Source organism: Ovis canadensis, chromosome X, assembly GCF_042477335.2.
Source record: "Ovis canadensis isolate MfBH-ARS-UI-01 breed Bighorn chromosome X, ARS-UI_OviCan_v2, whole genome shotgun sequence".
In the NCBI taxonomy this organism is placed as follows: Eukaryota; Metazoa; Chordata; class Mammalia; order Artiodactyla; family Bovidae; genus Ovis; species Ovis canadensis.
The window spans coordinates 76,534,539-76,551,930 of NC_091727.1; the positions used below are offsets into that span (position 1 = coordinate 76,534,539).

Below are 17,392 nucleotides of genomic sequence, written 5' to 3' on the forward strand. Positions count from 1 at the left end.
GTCTACAAACAATAAATCGTGGACAGGGTGTGGAGAAAAGGGAACCCTCTTACATTGTTGGTGGGAATACAAACTAGTACAGCCACTACAGGGAACAGTGTGGAGATTCCTTAAAAAACTGGAAATAGAAATGCCATAGGAACCAGCAATCCCACTGCTGGGCATACACACTGAGGAAACCAGAATTGAAAGAGACACGTGTACTCCAATGTTCATCGCAGCACTGTTTATAAGAGCCAGGACATGGAAGCAACCTAGATGTCCATCGGCAGACGAATGGATAAGAAAGCTGTGGTACATATACACAATGGAGTATTACTCAGCCTTTAAAAAGTATACATTTGAATCAGTTCTAGTAAGGTGGATGAAACTGGAGCCTATTATACAGAGTGAGTGAGTGAGTGAAGTCGCTCAGTCATGTCTAACTCCTTGCGACGCCGTGGACTGGAGCCTACCAGGCTCCTCCGTCCATGGGATTCTCTGGGCAAGAGTACTGGAGTGGGTTGCCATTTCCTTCTCCAGGAGATCTTCCCAACCCAGGGATCGAACCTGGGTCTCTCGCATTGCGGGCAGATGCTTTACCATCTGAGCCACCAGGGAAGACTCTCATACAGAGTGAAGTAAGTCAGAAAGAAAAATACCAATACACCAATTGGTATGCATACACCAATATGCATATATTAATGCATGCTGCTGCTGCTGAGTCGCTTCAGTCGTGTCCAACTCTGTACGACTCCACAGATGGGAGCCCACCAGACTCCCCCATCCCTGGGATTCTCCAGGCAAGAACACTGGAGTGGGTTGCCATTTCCTTCTCCAATGCATGAAAGTGGAAAGTGAAAGCGAAGCTGCTCGTTCGTGTCCAACTTGCAGCAATCCCAGGGACTGCAGCCTACCAGGCTCCTCTGTCCATGAGATTTTCCAGGCAAGAGTTCTGGAGAGGGTTGCCATTGCCTTTTCCAATTAATGCATATGTATGGAATTTAGAAAGATGGTAACAATAACCCTGTATGCGAGACAGCAAAAGAGACACAGATGTAAAGAAGAGACTTTTGGACTTTGTGGGAGAAAACAAAGGTGCAATGATTTGAGAGAATAGCATTGAAACATGTATATTACCATATGTGAACTAGATTGCCAGTCCAGGTTCGATGCATGAGACCGGGCACTCAGGGTCAGTGCACTGGGATGACCCTGAGTGATGGGATGGAGAGGGAGGTGGAAGAGGGGTTCAGGATGGGGGGCACATGTACACCCATGGCTGATTCATGTCAATGTATGGCAAAAACCGCTACAATATTGCAAAGTAATTAGCCTCCAATTAAAATAAATAAATTTTAAAAAAAGTTATTGTCCCAAGATTCACCAGCAAATTAAGAGAGACTGACATATGAAAAATATAAGGTTGAGTTTAAAATGAGACAGTACCTCACCACATTTGGTTCACTAATAATTATCTCTCAAATAATGCTGATAAAATCATTCTATTGTTAACTGAACATTATCAAGACATGCATTGGGGAGGAACTATAATAACAAAGCAATAAATTTTGGTCAAAAGACAAATAATTTAGCCATTAAGCAAATCCTCTAACACAGTTCACTTGTTCATAGTCCTCTAAATTGTTCTCTTGTGCAATATTCAGATTCAGCCATTACACTTACTGTATAAACTTTATATAGTACTTCACAGTTTACTGGGATTCCCTGGTGGCTCAGTGGGTAAAGCATCTGCCTGCAATGTGGGAGACCCAGGTTTGATCCCTGGGTCAAGAAGATCCCCTGGAGAAGGAAATGGCAACACACTCCAGTACTCTTGCCTAGAAAATTCCATGGATGGAGGAGCCTGGTGGGCTACAGTCCACGGGGTCACAAAGAGTCAGACACGACTGAGCAGCTTCACTTGTTGTTGTTAATGTCACAGTTTACAAAGCTCTTCACAAACACCAATTATGTAATGGTGTTAGTCATCACAACCAATCATTTAATGTTGGTTTCCCATAGACTAAGTAGCTTGTGCAAGGTCACAGCAACAAAGCCAGAACATAAAACCTGACCTTCAGATTCCTACTCCTTCATTCTGTTTTTCCCACAGTTACCTGTTAATAAGTATATATTTTAAAAGCTTGCATGAAACAATTATGAATGTAGCTTTAGCAAATGGAGAGAGAATGTCCAGGCATTAGTTTAGTAACTAGAGAGGGTTGATAAACCCTGCTTATACACCATGTCTTAGTGACAGTCTGCAAGGTGACATTTATAGAGACTATTTCAAGTTATTAGGATGTTTATAGTCCAAAAGAAAATTACTGTAAGAATATTGGCAACTGATTTCATATTATGAAGAATTTATAACAGGTTAGCAGCAAAGAAAGCATCTCTTAGGAGATGGTTTCTTTCCAAGTGCTTATATTTGGGTTCAGGTTGAGGTAACTTCTTCCAGTCTCATTATTAGTAATTCAGGAGGATGAGGAGCTCTGATAACAATTCTGCCTTTTATTAATTTGTGACCTTGGATGAATGGCAACATATGTAAACTTTACTTCTGTCAACTGCGAAATAGGGATTGTAATGGGGATGAATGGTTATAGCTTATATGAAAATACTTTGCATGCAATATGTCATTTTTATAAAATTAATTCTTAATTTGATAGCTAATTAACTCATTAACTTTATAAAATTAATTCTTAGCCTGTGGATCAAAGAAGAGACATCCCCTTGTGCATTAACAGGAATTAAGAAGGGTATAACTAAGGCACTTCCTCTCTTTGTGAATGTAGTGGCAATAAGTATATATGATCTTAAAATAAAATGAAGTATTAGACCCTTATGATAAACGGGTCTTGGCTATTAAGAACCCATGCACAAATTCTAAGAAGCCAGTAGGAAGCATGTCAGTCAGGACCAATTTATATACTTGCCTTTTATTAGTTGTTTTCTGAAACCAGTCACAAAAGCTAGGTTTGCTCTCATAAGATTTTGTGATCCGAATTTTAGAATAAATTAACTTCACTCCCTACTTTTTGTTTGTGTACCATAATGCATATCTTTCCAGTTCCTTCTGTATACACAGAGTATGCCTACAGGACAATAAATTCCTGTTTCCAACATGTCTGACAGTTTTATAAAATCTCAGTACTGAAAGAAACCAAAATTCCATCCTCCGTAGTACCATGAAGTTATTTATACTCTTCATAGTTTAAAAAGTGTTCACAAACATAACAGTTGTAGAAATTTGTTCATACGTCTTTGTAACAAAACCAATTCTGTGTTGGAGTACATTTGACAGTGTTGAAGCTCAGACAAACTGTTATATTAAGCTTTGATAAGAAGTATGAAATGGATCTAACTGTAGAGGCCCTACCTTGCTGCTAAGTCTCTTCAGTCGTGTCCGATTCTGTGCGACTCCATAAACGGCAGCCCATCAGGCTCTCCGTCCCTGGGATTCTCCAGGCAAGAACACTGGAGTGGGTTGCCATTTCCTTCTCCAATGCATGAAAGTGAAAAGTGAAAGTGAAGTTGTTTAGTCGTGCCAACTCTTAATGACCCCATGGACTGCAGCCTACCAGGCTCCTCCGTCCATGGGATTTTCCAGGCAAGAGTATTGGAGTGGGCTAACTGAAACTACTAAAAGCAGTGGCTTTATGGCAAAATTTAATACACCAAATTGGAAGCAGGTCAAGAGAGTGCCTCTGGGATTTTTTTCTACTTAAAATGACCAAAAGAACATATTCTCAACAGTCAATTATTGCTTAGAAATTTGCTACAGTAGCTGCTCTGAGATGATTCATAACAAGTAACTTACTTGAAATAGCCTACACAGTATCATTTACTTCCCTGCATTTTCAAATTTTGCATATATTACATGATCTTCAAGGAAAAATGTATGTAGATAGAATGCATCATCTAATTGCATGGGTGTGCACATTCTTGAATCACACCCCAGCTCAGTAACAATTTTTTAAATATCTTACTGATCTGATAGTTTAGAAACCAGTTGTTTCTTTGTAGTTTCCAGTTGCAAATCAATTTTGCACTGAATTAATGGATTCTTTGGCATGGGATAAACAGAGCAATCAGTGGTGCTTTGTCATGCAAACCTAAAGAAGTTGGCTATAATCAGTCTTAAACAAGGAGAGGCCAACTGCTGCCAATATCAGCATTGAGTGCTCAGTTTCTTTGATGCTAAAACAATCTGGTAAAAAAAAAAAAAGGAAGAAGGCTTGAGCTTGAAACATACAACTAAAAATGAATAATATGTATATTAAATATGTTAGTGAATTGGTGCTTAAAATGAAAATGGGAGAGATTTGTATTAATAGAAAGAACATGATGGTTTATATTCTAAATACCATACAGAAGCAAATTGTAATTGTCATGGGGAACTCAAGGGGAAATGTTAGAACTGGTGGCTGGGTAGGTGGAAGGAAGGAGGGCAGAACCCACCAAGTATATGTGTAGCATGAACATGAAAGACTATAAGCATTACTATCTATTCATTAAATAAATAGTCATGGAGTTACTTCATATATACTATTTGTGAAGATTTTTGAATAAGGTAACAAATTCATAATTATACAGGAATGAACCAGTTTGATCTTATTCTCAATTCCTTTTCTTCCCAAGAGGCAACTTTATTACATTGTTCTGAATTTTAAGAGTTTTTCTTTTAAGAATATTTAGTCATGTAAAATGTAAGATCACATTTCTTCTATCTCTATAAGGTAGCTGGACGAAGGTAGGTAAAGAGGGAGGAAGGGAAGATCTGATTATTTCTATAAACATAGCAAACATATGATTTGTAACAATTCACCGAGGTAATCACAGGAAGTTGATTAAAAAGTGCAGCCTAGAATTCAACTCTGATTCCCAAGACAATATGGGTAAGGAGGAGGGAGGGGGGCTCAGGATGGGGAACACGTGTATACCTGTGGTGGATACATGTTGATGTATGGCAAAACCAATACAATATTGTAAAGTAATTAACCTCCAATTAAAATAAGTAAATTTATTAAAAAATAATGAATAAACAAATGGCTTTGGAGGGGGGAAAAAGAAAGAAAAAAATACACCCTGCAAGCATGTATTGAAAAAGAGAAGTGGCATTTCATCTATGATAATGTTTATTTTATTCATGAAATGCTTTTCTCAGAGAAACTGAGATTCTACAGAGTACCTAACAAGAATAAATGAATCGGTTCAGTTCGGTTGCTCAGTCATGTCCGACTCTTTGTGACCCCATGAACCGCAGCATGCCAGGCCTCCCTGTCCATCACCAACTCCGGGAGTCCACCAAAACCCATGTCCATTGAGTTGGTGATGCCATCCAACCATCTTATCCTCTGTCATCTCCTTCTCCTTCTGTCCTCAATCTTTCCCAGCATCAGGGTCTTTTCCAATGAGTCAGCTCTTCGCATCAGGTGGCCAAAGTACTGGAGTTTCAGATTCAACATGAGTCCTTCCAATGAACACACAGGACTGATCTCCTTTTGGATGGACTGGTAGGATCTCCTTGCAGTCCAAGGGACTCTCAAGAGTCTTCTCCAACACCACAGTTCAAAAGCATCAAGTCTTCTGCACTCAGCTTTCTTCATAGTCCAACTCACATGACCACTGGAAAAACCATAGCCTTGACTAGATGGACCTTTGTTGGCAAAGTAATGTCTCTGCTTTGTAATATGCTGTATAGGTTGGTCATAACTTTCCTTCCAAGGAGTAAGCGTCTTTTAATTTCACGGCTGGAATCACCATCTGCAGTGATTTTGGATCACTTTCTGCCATAAGAGTGGTGTCATCTGCATATTTGAGGTTATTGATATTTCTCTCTGCAGTCTTGTTTCCAGTTTGTGCTTCCTCCAGCCCAAGGTTTCTCATGATGTACTCTGCATATAAGGTAAATAAACAGGGTGACAATATAAAGCCTTGATGTACTCCTTTTCCTATTTGGAACCAGTCTGTTGTTCCATGTGCAGTTCTAACTGTTGCTTCCTGACCTGCATATAGGTTTCTCAAGAGGCAGGTCGGGTGGTCTGGTATTCCCATCTCTTTCAGAATTTTCCACAGTTTATTGTGATCCACACAGTCAAAGGCTTTGGCATAGTCAATAAAGCAGAAATAGATGTTTTTCTGGAACTCTCTTGCTTTTTCGTTGATCCAGCAGACGTTGGCAAATTTGATCTCTGAATATAATCCTAGGAAGCACTGCTTTCTTAGACTGCTAGATTAACATTACTTGGTAGTACAAATCGTAGAGAACTATGTGAGTTTGAACCTCAAGGCCTGAACCCTAATTCTCAGTTCCAGACAAAAAAATAAATCCCAGTCTAATTTTATGCACTTAGAAATGTTTGAGTGCCTACCACATGCAAAGCACTAAATAGGAAGTTAAAAGACATTGCCCATAGCTTCACATATTTTAATTAAGAAAGATAAGACAGATATGCAGACAAAAAAAGTGGATAGGTTAAATTAGGCCAAGAGAAAATAAGCCAGTTAGGAAGCTGTTACAATACTGCAGTAATCATGCTAAAAACAAACAAGCAAGCAAGCAAACAGCTACCAAAAAAAAAAAAAAAAAACCTAAAGCATGAATTAGCATGGTGGCTATAGAATTAAAAGGAGAGAAGCAGATATGATAGATATTTCAGAAATAATGAACACAGCAACTAATTTTATGTGATAAATGAGACAAGACGAGGAAGGATTCCTAAGTTCCTAGTTTTAATAACTAAGAGAATGATCATATCATTGATAGAAGTAGGTACATCAAAAGGAAAAGCAGATTCATAGGAGAAACAGAAGTATTTGGTTTCAGGCACAGTGAATTTCTGGCAAAAGTTCTCTGATCTTATTTCTATCATCCTCCAAAGCAGTGATCTTTAAAATTTGTGCAACCTATCAGTAAATTTTGGATATGTGTTCCCCAAATTTGTAGGGAAATTATATTAATGTAGCAATCTAATTATATACAAAACTTACACAAAAGGCAGAAAATGTAAAAGATTGAGTCAACAGTAACTATAGTTACATTATTTTTCTTACCATATCCCAATAGCTTGTTTTACACAGCCTATGTTGGAGACCACTTATCTAAATAATTTAGCTATACCTTAACTTTCCAGTTCAAAAAACTGAAAAAAAATCTTGATTCGTCTAATACAGGTTAATGATAAGGAATTCAGGTTAAAGAAAAAAACATACTTTGAATTTCTAAGGTAAAAAATTATAAAATACTCAACATTAATGATGCTGTCTAAATTTCAAGCTTTACCAAGTCAAAAGGCATGGAGATTCCTACACATTTTATCAGATTCACATGTGTATCTTGTACTAATATAACATTACAAAATGGCAAAATAAGATTCCCCCAAAAAGACAGTCCCTAAAGTTAGAGCAGCAGGAAAGTAAGTCCCTGTTGAACACAGTTCCTCTGCTTTTATACCTTTTGAAGGAAGGATTTTAATCTTCACAACAACTTTATGTAGTACCATTCATCTGGAGAAAAAAAAAACAAAAAAAGCAAAAACCCAGAAACCAGGGCTCAAAAGTATTAAATGACTTACTCAAGGGCACTTACCTAATATGTACCAGAGTCTCATATTTCAGTCGAACTTTTGACCTCAAGTTACTCTCTTTTTACTGACTACAGCTGCCTTAAGTCTTTTTGCTTCCTTTTGACTTTTAAGTCTGCTTAAATCCACCTACTAACACACATACTTTAAATTTCCACTTGGTCTCTATCCCAAACTATAAAGAAAGAAATAAGATTGCTTAAAATGAACAGAAAAGGTGACAGACCAGTATTTCCCTCCGTTTCTTTCCTATTAGACAAAGGTAGGGTCATGTTCTCTCCGTTTTCCAGCTTTTATTTCTGTCTATCATACTGACTTCTGGGTCACTTTCATGTTAAAAATGACTTCTGAAACATGAGCTCTGTTAATTGGAAGTTGAGTTCCGCTTCTGGGGTTGGTCAGGACAGTATAGGTGCTCTGACAGCATATAATTTATCTTTCTTAAATCCAAATAACTTGAACTGGCAAGATAGAGACCATTTTGTCTTCAACAAGTTAGCAAAGGTTTACAGAGAACAATTTAGCCCAAACTAACCTCATTTCTTTTTTTGATAGTATGAATAGTCTAATAGATCAGATAGATGCCTTACAGGTATCATATCCGAAATGAACAAAGCATAATCTTCCTGTTGTTAGGCAAGCAAAATGTGGCCAGAAAAAGTAGGAAGATATATAGTTAAATAACCAACCATTCTGGGGCTTCAGAGGTGCCTCAGTGATGAAGAATCCGCCTGCAAATGAAGGAAATGCAATAGATGCAGTTTCAATTCCTCAGTCAGGAAGATCCCTTGGAGTAGGAAATGGCAACCCACTTCAGTATTCTTGCCCAGAAAATTCCATGGACAAAGGAGCCTGTGGGCTACAGCTCATGGGGTCACAAAAGAGTTGGACATGACTTAGCAACTAAACAATCACAACAACCAAACACTCTAACAGATGTATTAATTCCTTGCTGACAATAGTGGAAAGTTATAGTCTCTCCTACTTTATTCACATTGATATCAGGCTCTCATGATGAAAATAGAAAAGGAATGTGTTTTTTAATGAGCAGATGACAAAACCAGAAGGGTGAGCACATGAGTGTGATGTCAATCTAAAAGAATGACTAAAATCTAGCCATATGAAATGGAAGTAATTAATGCAAAGTATCTTAATTAGTTTATAAACTATCTACACAAGGAGGACTGCCTTAAAAACACTGGAAGGGTTTTTTGTTGTTGCCGTTGATCATAAGCACAGTAAACCAGTAGCTGCTGGAAAAAAAAAAAAATCCAGAAACAAACAAAAAAACCCATCACCACCAATAGACAAAACTAATGCAGTTTAAACAAGACTAATGTAATTTAAAACAGTACAGTGTCCAGATTAAGCTCTTACACAGCTTTATGAATGGATCATATACTCACTGTGTAAAGATTTAAGGGAGGGTACATCTGAAGAAGGAAATAAACAAATTTTATTTAAACAAAGACAGGAAACCATCTTTAAGGAAGAAACTGGAGGGTTTGGAGGTGGAGAAGGGGATTGTGCATCCAGTAGCAACTTTCAAAAGTTTTAAGGTCTGGGAAATAAACTGATTTGTTATCATTTTGATAAGGCCAAATCATCAATAGCACTCTCAGTGTTTTAATAACTAAGACATGGATCTCAAGTGGGGTAATGTAAATCAGATTCCTCCAGAGTGTAAGTCAAAATCTGTTTATATACATGACATACTTTTGAGATTTTCTCTTAAACTTTCATATATTATTATCATAGTTTTAAACAGTAGTGACATAGTAGTGACATAGTTTAAACAGTAGTGACATAGTTTAAACAGTAGTGACATAGCTCAGGAACTATAGGAATTCAAAGTTAGGGCAGCTACCAAATTGACTTCTATAGTCAGAGATTTGCTTGATTCTGGAGAGAAGCTGAGTTATTCCTGTAGTTGTGGAAAGATAGAAGGGCCATATCACAATTATGAAGTGGGAAGAAGAGTGGGTAGGTACTCTTCCCAGGTATGTCTGTGCTCAGTAACTTGCTTAAAGGTAGGGTCATCACTAGGAATTGAGGGCCCTAAAGTAATCATATGCTGTTCTCTCTCTCTCAACATTTGTGTTACAAGAAATAACAGGGAAGTCTGAGAGCAAAAGATCAGTCACTTAGAGGTCAGTTTGAGGGTGCATGTATGAAAGAGAGGAAAGAAAGCCACCCCTGGCTGCTGTACCTTGGAGAAGCAGGTGGAGGTAGCTGCAGAGGGGGAATGGGATATTTATGTGTTTGCATATACATGCTCTAGGTCTTTTAGTACCAGTTTATGAAATGCCTTCCTTACTTACTGTCTGCCCACAGGAGTACCTTAAATTTACAGCCCCATGGAGATCAACTCCACTTGTCATATTCCCGGAACAGTTCTGCCTACTGATGAGGGGAGAGAAAATGCCCATTTTTCCAGCTCACCTGCACAACCAGAATAATGCTTGAAGATAATCATTCAAAGAGAGATTACCTGATTAATCTCTGAGTCCCTGTGTTTCTCAATGCTGATGCTGGTGTCCTTCTCTAGAAGAGCAACCACATTTCAAATCAGTCAGTTCAGTCACTCAGTCCTGTCCGACTCTTTGCAACCCCATGAATTGCAGCACGCCAGGCCTCCCTGTCCATCACCAACTCCTGGAGTTCACTCAAACTCACGTCCATCGAGGCGGTGATGCCATCCAGCCATCTCATCCTCTGTCGTTCCCTTCTCCTCCTGCCTCCAATCCCTCCCAGCATCACAGTCTTTCCCAATGAGTTAACTCTTTGCATGAGGTGGCCAAAGTATTAGAGTTTCAGCTTCAGCATCATTCCTTCCGAAGAACACCCAGGACTGATCTCCTTTAGAATGGACTGGTTGGATCTCCTTGCAGTCCAAGGGACTCCCAAGAGTCTTCTCTAACACCACAGTTCAAAAGCATCAATTCTTCTGTGCTCAGCTTTCTTCACAGTCCAACTTTCACATCCATACATGACCACTGGAAAACCATAGCCTTGACTAGACAGACCTTTGTTGGCAAAGTAATTTTTCTACTTTTGAATATACTATCTAGGTTGGTCATAACTTCCCTTCCAAGGAGTAAGCATCTTTTAATTTCATGGCTGCAATCACCATGTACAGTGATTTTGGAGCCCCCCAAAATAAAGTCTGACACAGTTTCCACTGTTTCCCCATCTATTTCCCATGAAATGATGGGACCAGATGCCATGATCTTCGTTTTCTGAATGTTGAGCTTTAAGCCAAATTTTCACTCTCCTCTTTCACTTTCATCAAGAGGCTTTTTAGTTCCTCTTCATTTTCTGCCATAAAGGTGGTGTCATTTCTTCTGGCAATCTTGATTCCAGCTTGTGATTCCTCCAGCCAAGCATTTTTTATGATGTACCCTTCATATAAGTAAAATAAGCAAGGTGACAATATACGGCCTTGACGTACTCCTTTTCCTATTTGGAACCAGTCTGTTGTTCCATGTTCAGTTCTAACTGTTGCTTCCTGACCTGCATATAGGTTTCTCAAGAGGCACTTCAAATGGCTGGCTGTAAACAGTGCACAACCAAGTGATCCTCATAAGGAATGTATAAGACCTGCCCACTTAATTCCAGTGCTCTGCAGGAAGAAAAATCAGTGTTTGGCATGGTAATCAGCTTAAATAGCAGAAATAAACATTTTAAAAAATGGAATAATAAAAGAAAGCAATAACCAACAGGGCTTCCCTAGTGGCTCATTGGTAAAGAATCTGCCTGTAATGCAGAAGATGCAAGAGATACAGTTTCAATCCCTGTGTTGAGAAGTTCCCCTGAAGAAGGAAATGGCAACCTACTTCGGTGTTCTTGCCTGGGAAATCCCATGGGTGGAGGAGCCAAGAGTTGGACATGACTAAACAACAACAATAACCAACAACTATCTGTTAGAAAAGAGATTAGAAAAATGGCTGCTAAAGAAAGTAAAGTTGAATTCTGAAAAGCTCTTTGAATGTATTAAGGAAAAAGAGCTCCAGGCCACAGGAATAACCAGTAAAAAAATAATCCTCCACTCTGAGGCTTCCATTGCTGTTCTAAGAACACAGTTGAAAATCTACTCACCACAGAGAAGTTGGCCATTGCTGTTCTAAGAACACAGTTGAAAATCTACTCACCACAGAGGAGTTGGGTCTTCATTGGCTTTCAGAGGTAGCCGGTTTGCTTCTGTGGGAGGACACAGGAGAGGGAAGCAGGAGCCTAGGTTTTTAGTTCCATCTCTGTCATTGAATCATTTTGTGAGCTTGAGCAAATTCCTTCTCCTCTAATATTGAATCTAACAACCTCACAGAGGTACTAGAAGGCCCAATGAAATCACAGAGATGGAAGCACTTTGCAAAGCAAAGAGCACTGTAGAAGTGTGAGAAATTATTATCCAAACAGATCTCATGCCAACACTTCTGGTATCACTCTCAAGACCTCCTTAGCTTTCACACAAGATCCCTAACTCCCTGGTTTCTCCCTTCAAGTCCTACCTGGCTTAAGAACAGCTTTCATTCTTCCCTCCACTTCTTCTCTTGCCAGCATCATCCTTAATGAGGCCAGCTGATAGTTGTTGTTCATCAGCTTTACTCTCTCCTAGAGAAGTCCAGTCATCCTCAGGAAAAGACTCCATCTTCTATAAGCACCAAAAACTCTTCAGGCACAACCTAACTGTGTGGTAAGTGTGAAGCAGGGGAGAAAGAAAGGTAGAGCACTCTACTGTTCCAGAGGAGAAATCTGTGATTTGAGTGAAACCTGCTTGAGAAGCTCTCAGTGCCCAGAATACACACACACACACACACACGGACACACACAGACAATCTAAATGAAAGGCTCAGGCTAGTTCATATACCATAGCAATCAGAAATCTTACCTGATTGCTGCTCTCAGCCCGTGCTGTCCACTCTGTCTCCCTTCTGTCTACCACCTGTGAAGATTCTAATTCAGGTCTGCCCATTTATACATTCCTAGGGGTGGCAAGACTCCAGGAATCTCTGTCCTCACCAACAATAGGTCAGAATTTGAAATGTTTTGGCCATGTCTGATTTAACTCTTTTATGTAGATATTACATCAGTGTTGTCAGCTTCCTAACCAAGGGTAGGACTTGGCTTCAAAACCAAGAAGCTGCTGTTTCATGCTTGCTTTGCAGACCCTGAAGCTGGGTTCCCCACAGACAGTTCTCTGGAGAATAAGTCTCACTCACAGGAAATATGAGGAGAATAAGATAGAAGTCAAGTCCGACAGAAAAAGTGGCTCAAGTGTATAATGGATCCAAAGGGAAAAACTGTAATCAGAAATCTGGGTGTCATGTTAAAACAGAGGGAACAGGATATGGACAATGTTAAAATAGCAGTGGGATTAATGCTTACAAATCCATGCTTGGCACAAGAGCACATACCAGAGCAGGGTCCTAACATTTGAGCAGAATTTGGTAACTTGATATCCTAACTTGCATGAACAGAAGTGGAATCTAAAGATAAGGCACAGTGGGGTAGAAGGGTATAAACTGAATCCATTAATAGTGCCCTAAGCTCAGATATATTCAAATAATACAGTACAGAAGGCATAATATGTCTGAAATTCTTAGGCTGGGAGTATCTATTTTTAGTGCTTCATCTATTATAGAAAAGCAAGAACCATAGAGAAGGAAGTAGGGCTATATAAGGATCCAGGACTGAAGCTCAGGCATAATATAGGGCTCTGGGGTATGATGCCGTGCCCTTGGGGCAAATTTTCTAACTAGATAGACTATAAAAATTGTCTTTCTGGTTTCAGTAATGACGACACTACATGCAGGACAGCAAAGAAGAACAGACTTTTGGATTCAGTGGGAGAATGCAAGGGTGGGATGAATTGAGAGAATAGCTTTGAAACATGTATATTACCATATGTAAAATAGATTACCAGTGCAAGTTCAATGCATGAAGCAGGGCACCAAAAGCTGGTACACTGTGACAATCCAGGTGGGGAGGGAGGTTCACGATCGGGGGACACATGTATACCCATAGCCAATTCATGTTGATGTATGGCAAAAAATCATCACAACCTTGTAAAGTAATTGTCCTCCAATTAAAATAAATACTTAAAAAAAAGATTGTCTTTCCAGTTTGAAGATTCAATTCAGTTCAGTTCAGTCCAGTCACTCAGTCGTGTCCGACTCTTTGTGACCCCATAAATCACAGCACGCCAGGCCTTCCTGTCCATCACCAACTCCCGGAGTTTGCTCAGATTCACGTCCATCGAGTCAGTGATGCCATCCAACCATCTTATTCCCTTCTCCTCCTGCCCCCAATCCCTCCCAGCATCAGAGTATTTTCCAATGAGTCAACTCTTCTCATGAGGTGGCCAAAGTATTGGAGTTTCAGCTTTAGCATCACTCCTTCCAAAGAAATCCCAGGGCTGATCTCCCTCAGAATGGACTGGTTGGATCTCCTTGCAGTCCAAGGGACTCTCAAGAGTCTTCTCCAAGGGATGATATGAGGAGGGGGGTGGGAGGGGAGTTCAGGATTGGGAACATGTATACACCCGTAGCGGATTCATGTTGATGTATGGCAAAGCCAATACAATATTGTAAAGTAATTAGCCTCCAATTAAAATAAATAAATTTAAATTTAAAAAAAGAGTCTTCTCCAACACCACAGTTCAAAAGCATCAATTCTTTGGCACTCAGCTTTCTTTACAGCCCAACTCTCACATGCATACATGTACACTGGAAAAACCATAGCCTTGACTAGATGGACCTTTGTTGGCAAAGTAATGTCTTTGCTTTCCAATATGCTATCTAGGTTGGTCATAACTTTTCTTCCAAGGAGTAAATGTCTTTTAATTTCATGGCTGCACTCACCATCTGTAGTGATTTTGGAGCCCCCCAAAATAAAGTCTGACACTGTTTTCACTGTTTCCCCATCTATTTCCCATGATATGATGGGACCGGATGCCATGATCTTTGTTTTCTGAATGCTGAGCTTTAAGCCAACTTTTTCACTCTCCTCTTTCACTTTCATCAAGAGGCTTTTTAGTTCCTCTTAACTTTCTAGGGTATCCCAATTCATATCCAGTCCTGGATGGCTCATAGGCAAAATACTTCTCTTTCTCTCCCTTAATGCTCTCTATTCTTCTTGCTTATTTACCTGTATATTCATTCCAAGTTCAGGGTAGTTTGCCACAGAGTATATAACTCAGGGTTTGGGATAGTATGCCAAGAAGGAAGTTTGAAATGGTAAGTCTATTCCTAACCACATGTCAATGGCTATAGGGGATAAGAATGGGAGCGGAAATATTTTAGTATTAACTTTTGGCGGGACTTGCCATGGTAAAACTGGTCCTTGCCAGGGGTTTCTCAGGGCTAAATCTGCTCTCTAGTAGCTCCACTTAAAACAACACCCTGATGAACTTTTCCTTGTAGAACTGGCATAGTGTCTACTTACCTCAGAGCCTGGCCCGTAGTTCAGTTCAGTTTAGTCACTCAGTCCTGTCTGACTCCTCGTGACCCCATGGACCATAGCAAGCCAGGCCTCTCTGTCCATCACCAACTCCCAGAGTTTACTCAAACTCATGTCCATTGAGTTGGTGATGCCATCCAACCATCTCATCCTCTGCCGTCCCCTTCTCCTCCTGCCTTTAATCTTTCCCAGCATCAGGGTCTTTTCTACTTTGGCACATAATAGGAACTCAATAAATGTTTTTGATTGAACAGAATCATAAATTGCTCACTAAAACAGCCAGACAAAACTTTCCAAACTTTTCACAGTGGTTAAAAGGATATAAAATTTTAAAGTTCCTTCTATAGTGAATCAACTACTTTGAGAAGTTTTTTTACATTGCTGAAGTTTTCTCTTTTTCCTCAGGATTTAAAATCCTCCATTATATACAACTATTTCTGTAGGTGTATTGGGGAAAACTAAGACCCACTGAAATTAGTGGGCAACTGAAGAAAGAAGACAATCAATCAAAGGTAGGAAGGAACCCAAGTTTCTTAGCATGGAAGAGAACTGTTCCTCACCTTGTTACATACGTGCTCAGTTGCTCAGTAATGTCTGACTCTTTGAGATGCTATGGACTATAGCCTGCCAGGCTCCTCTGTCCATGGGATTTTCCAGGCAAAAATACTGGAGTGGGTTGCCATTTCCTATTCTGGGGATCTTCCCAAGCCAGGGATCTAACCCACATCTCCTGCATCTTCTGAATTGGCAGCTGGATTCTTTACCATCGAGATACCTGGGAAGTCCCCTCACCTTGTTAATGTGAATATAAAAGCTTATTCCAAAAAACAATGGCTAAGGGAGAAAAAAATGGAAGGATATATTCATGGATTTTTTTTTGGGGGGGGGAGGGGGGAGCTGCATCATGTAACTTGTGGAACCTTTGTTCCATGACCAAGGATTGAACTCGGGTCATTGCAGTGAAAGCACCAAGTCTTAACCCCTGGACCTCCAGGGAATTCCCTTCATGGAATTTTAAAGTCAACAATTACGTCTGTAAACTCCTTTCATTCTATTAAATATAAGCTCCTTTCCCAAGCAAGAATATTCTAATACTTTTTAAAACAATTTATTGCAGTAATCAACTATACAGCAAAGAGATTCAGTTATATTGTTATACCCAAGTCACGAAATCTCCCAATGACCACCAGGGAGCCGATATCCGATGCAAAAGCAAGAGAGTTTTTATTACCAAGCTCGAGCTGGGGCTCCCACCGTTACCGACTCAGCGGTTAAGGAGACGAGCCCCGAACTCTGGGTTACATTGCTTTTATAGGGTATTCTCGCGTGAAAAATTCGAAAAACAGGAGTTTCTGGGTTGGGAGACATCTAATTGTTTACTTTCTGTGGAAGGGTTAGGTGTTGGGTTCTGATTGGTTTTCATTTCCTGGGCTGGCCATGGATTCTGATTGGTTCTCATTTCCCGGGCTTAATTCGAATTTCCCAGGCAGGTCCTAAGTCCTGAATGTAAAGTCAGGAGATCCTGATCTGGGATCTGATTGGCTCGCAGGTGGTGGGCTGAGGTCAGGGGATTTCCAAAGACTCCTCAGAACTCTAAAATGGAGTCTTTTTTTTTTTTTTTTTGGCAAAATGGAGTGGCTTAGGCTCTTCATTCCCCACTTCTCAAGGACCCAGGACAGACCCAATCATGGGTCTGTAACCAGCTCTATATTTTCTTCCGATAAGGGGGCCACTGGCAGAGCTGTATATTGGGACCTGAGCACCATAAGCTGCACCATGTTGATGTGGCTCTTGATGAAGGTCATTAACTTGTTCAATAAACACAGCCTGAAGGTGAGTAGTAAAAGTAAGATAATCAGAGGCCCTGTATACCCCAGACAAGTCCCAATGTCCGTCTTATGTCCCTCTGTCCTTCAGAAGTGAAGGAGACCTTGAAGAGGTCGCAGTCAGGGCAATTACTGGTAAATCACTTGTTCTACATGTCTGAGGTGATAGGATTTACGAAAGTCATCGTGACCAGGTCCAATGGCCTGGCCACACTCCATTTCCACCAGCCATCATTTGAAGTCACACATTCCCATGCCTTACAGTGACGACTGTGCATGCTGCCACAAGTCTTTATCCGGTCTCTTTTGTGCCCTGGACATGCATAGAAACCCACTTTCCACAGATAAACATGTGCCCAGGAAGTCTCCATCAATTCTTTTAGGTGGAAGTATAAGTCGGGCCACCATGTGTTTACAGGGTGCGTGGCAGTCGTCTGGTTCAGCACATCGTATGTCTCTCCATTTCATAGTTTCCAGGTTACTTTAAAAGTTTGCTGTGAATTTTGGTACTGGGCCACACCTAAAGCCTTCCAGCCC

At 40.1% G+C, this 17,392-nt stretch overlaps 1 protein-coding gene across 2 annotated transcripts in view; it reads right to left on the reverse strand.

Moving 5' to 3' along the window:
- RPS6KA6 (ribosomal protein S6 kinase A6) overlaps positions 1-12,558 on the reverse strand; it is a 259,279-nt gene extending 246,721 nt beyond the window's left edge. For both annotated transcript variants that reach the window (XM_070290374.1, XM_070290366.1), the window contains exon 1: positions 12,460-12,558. In XM_070290374.1, coding sequence (XP_070146475.1) covers positions 12,460-12,543 — 84 coding nt within the window. In that variant the 5' untranslated portion in view covers positions 12,544-12,558. The remainder of the gene's footprint in view (positions 1-12,459) is intronic.
- Between the last annotated feature and the right edge of the window lie 4,834 nt (positions 12,559-17,392).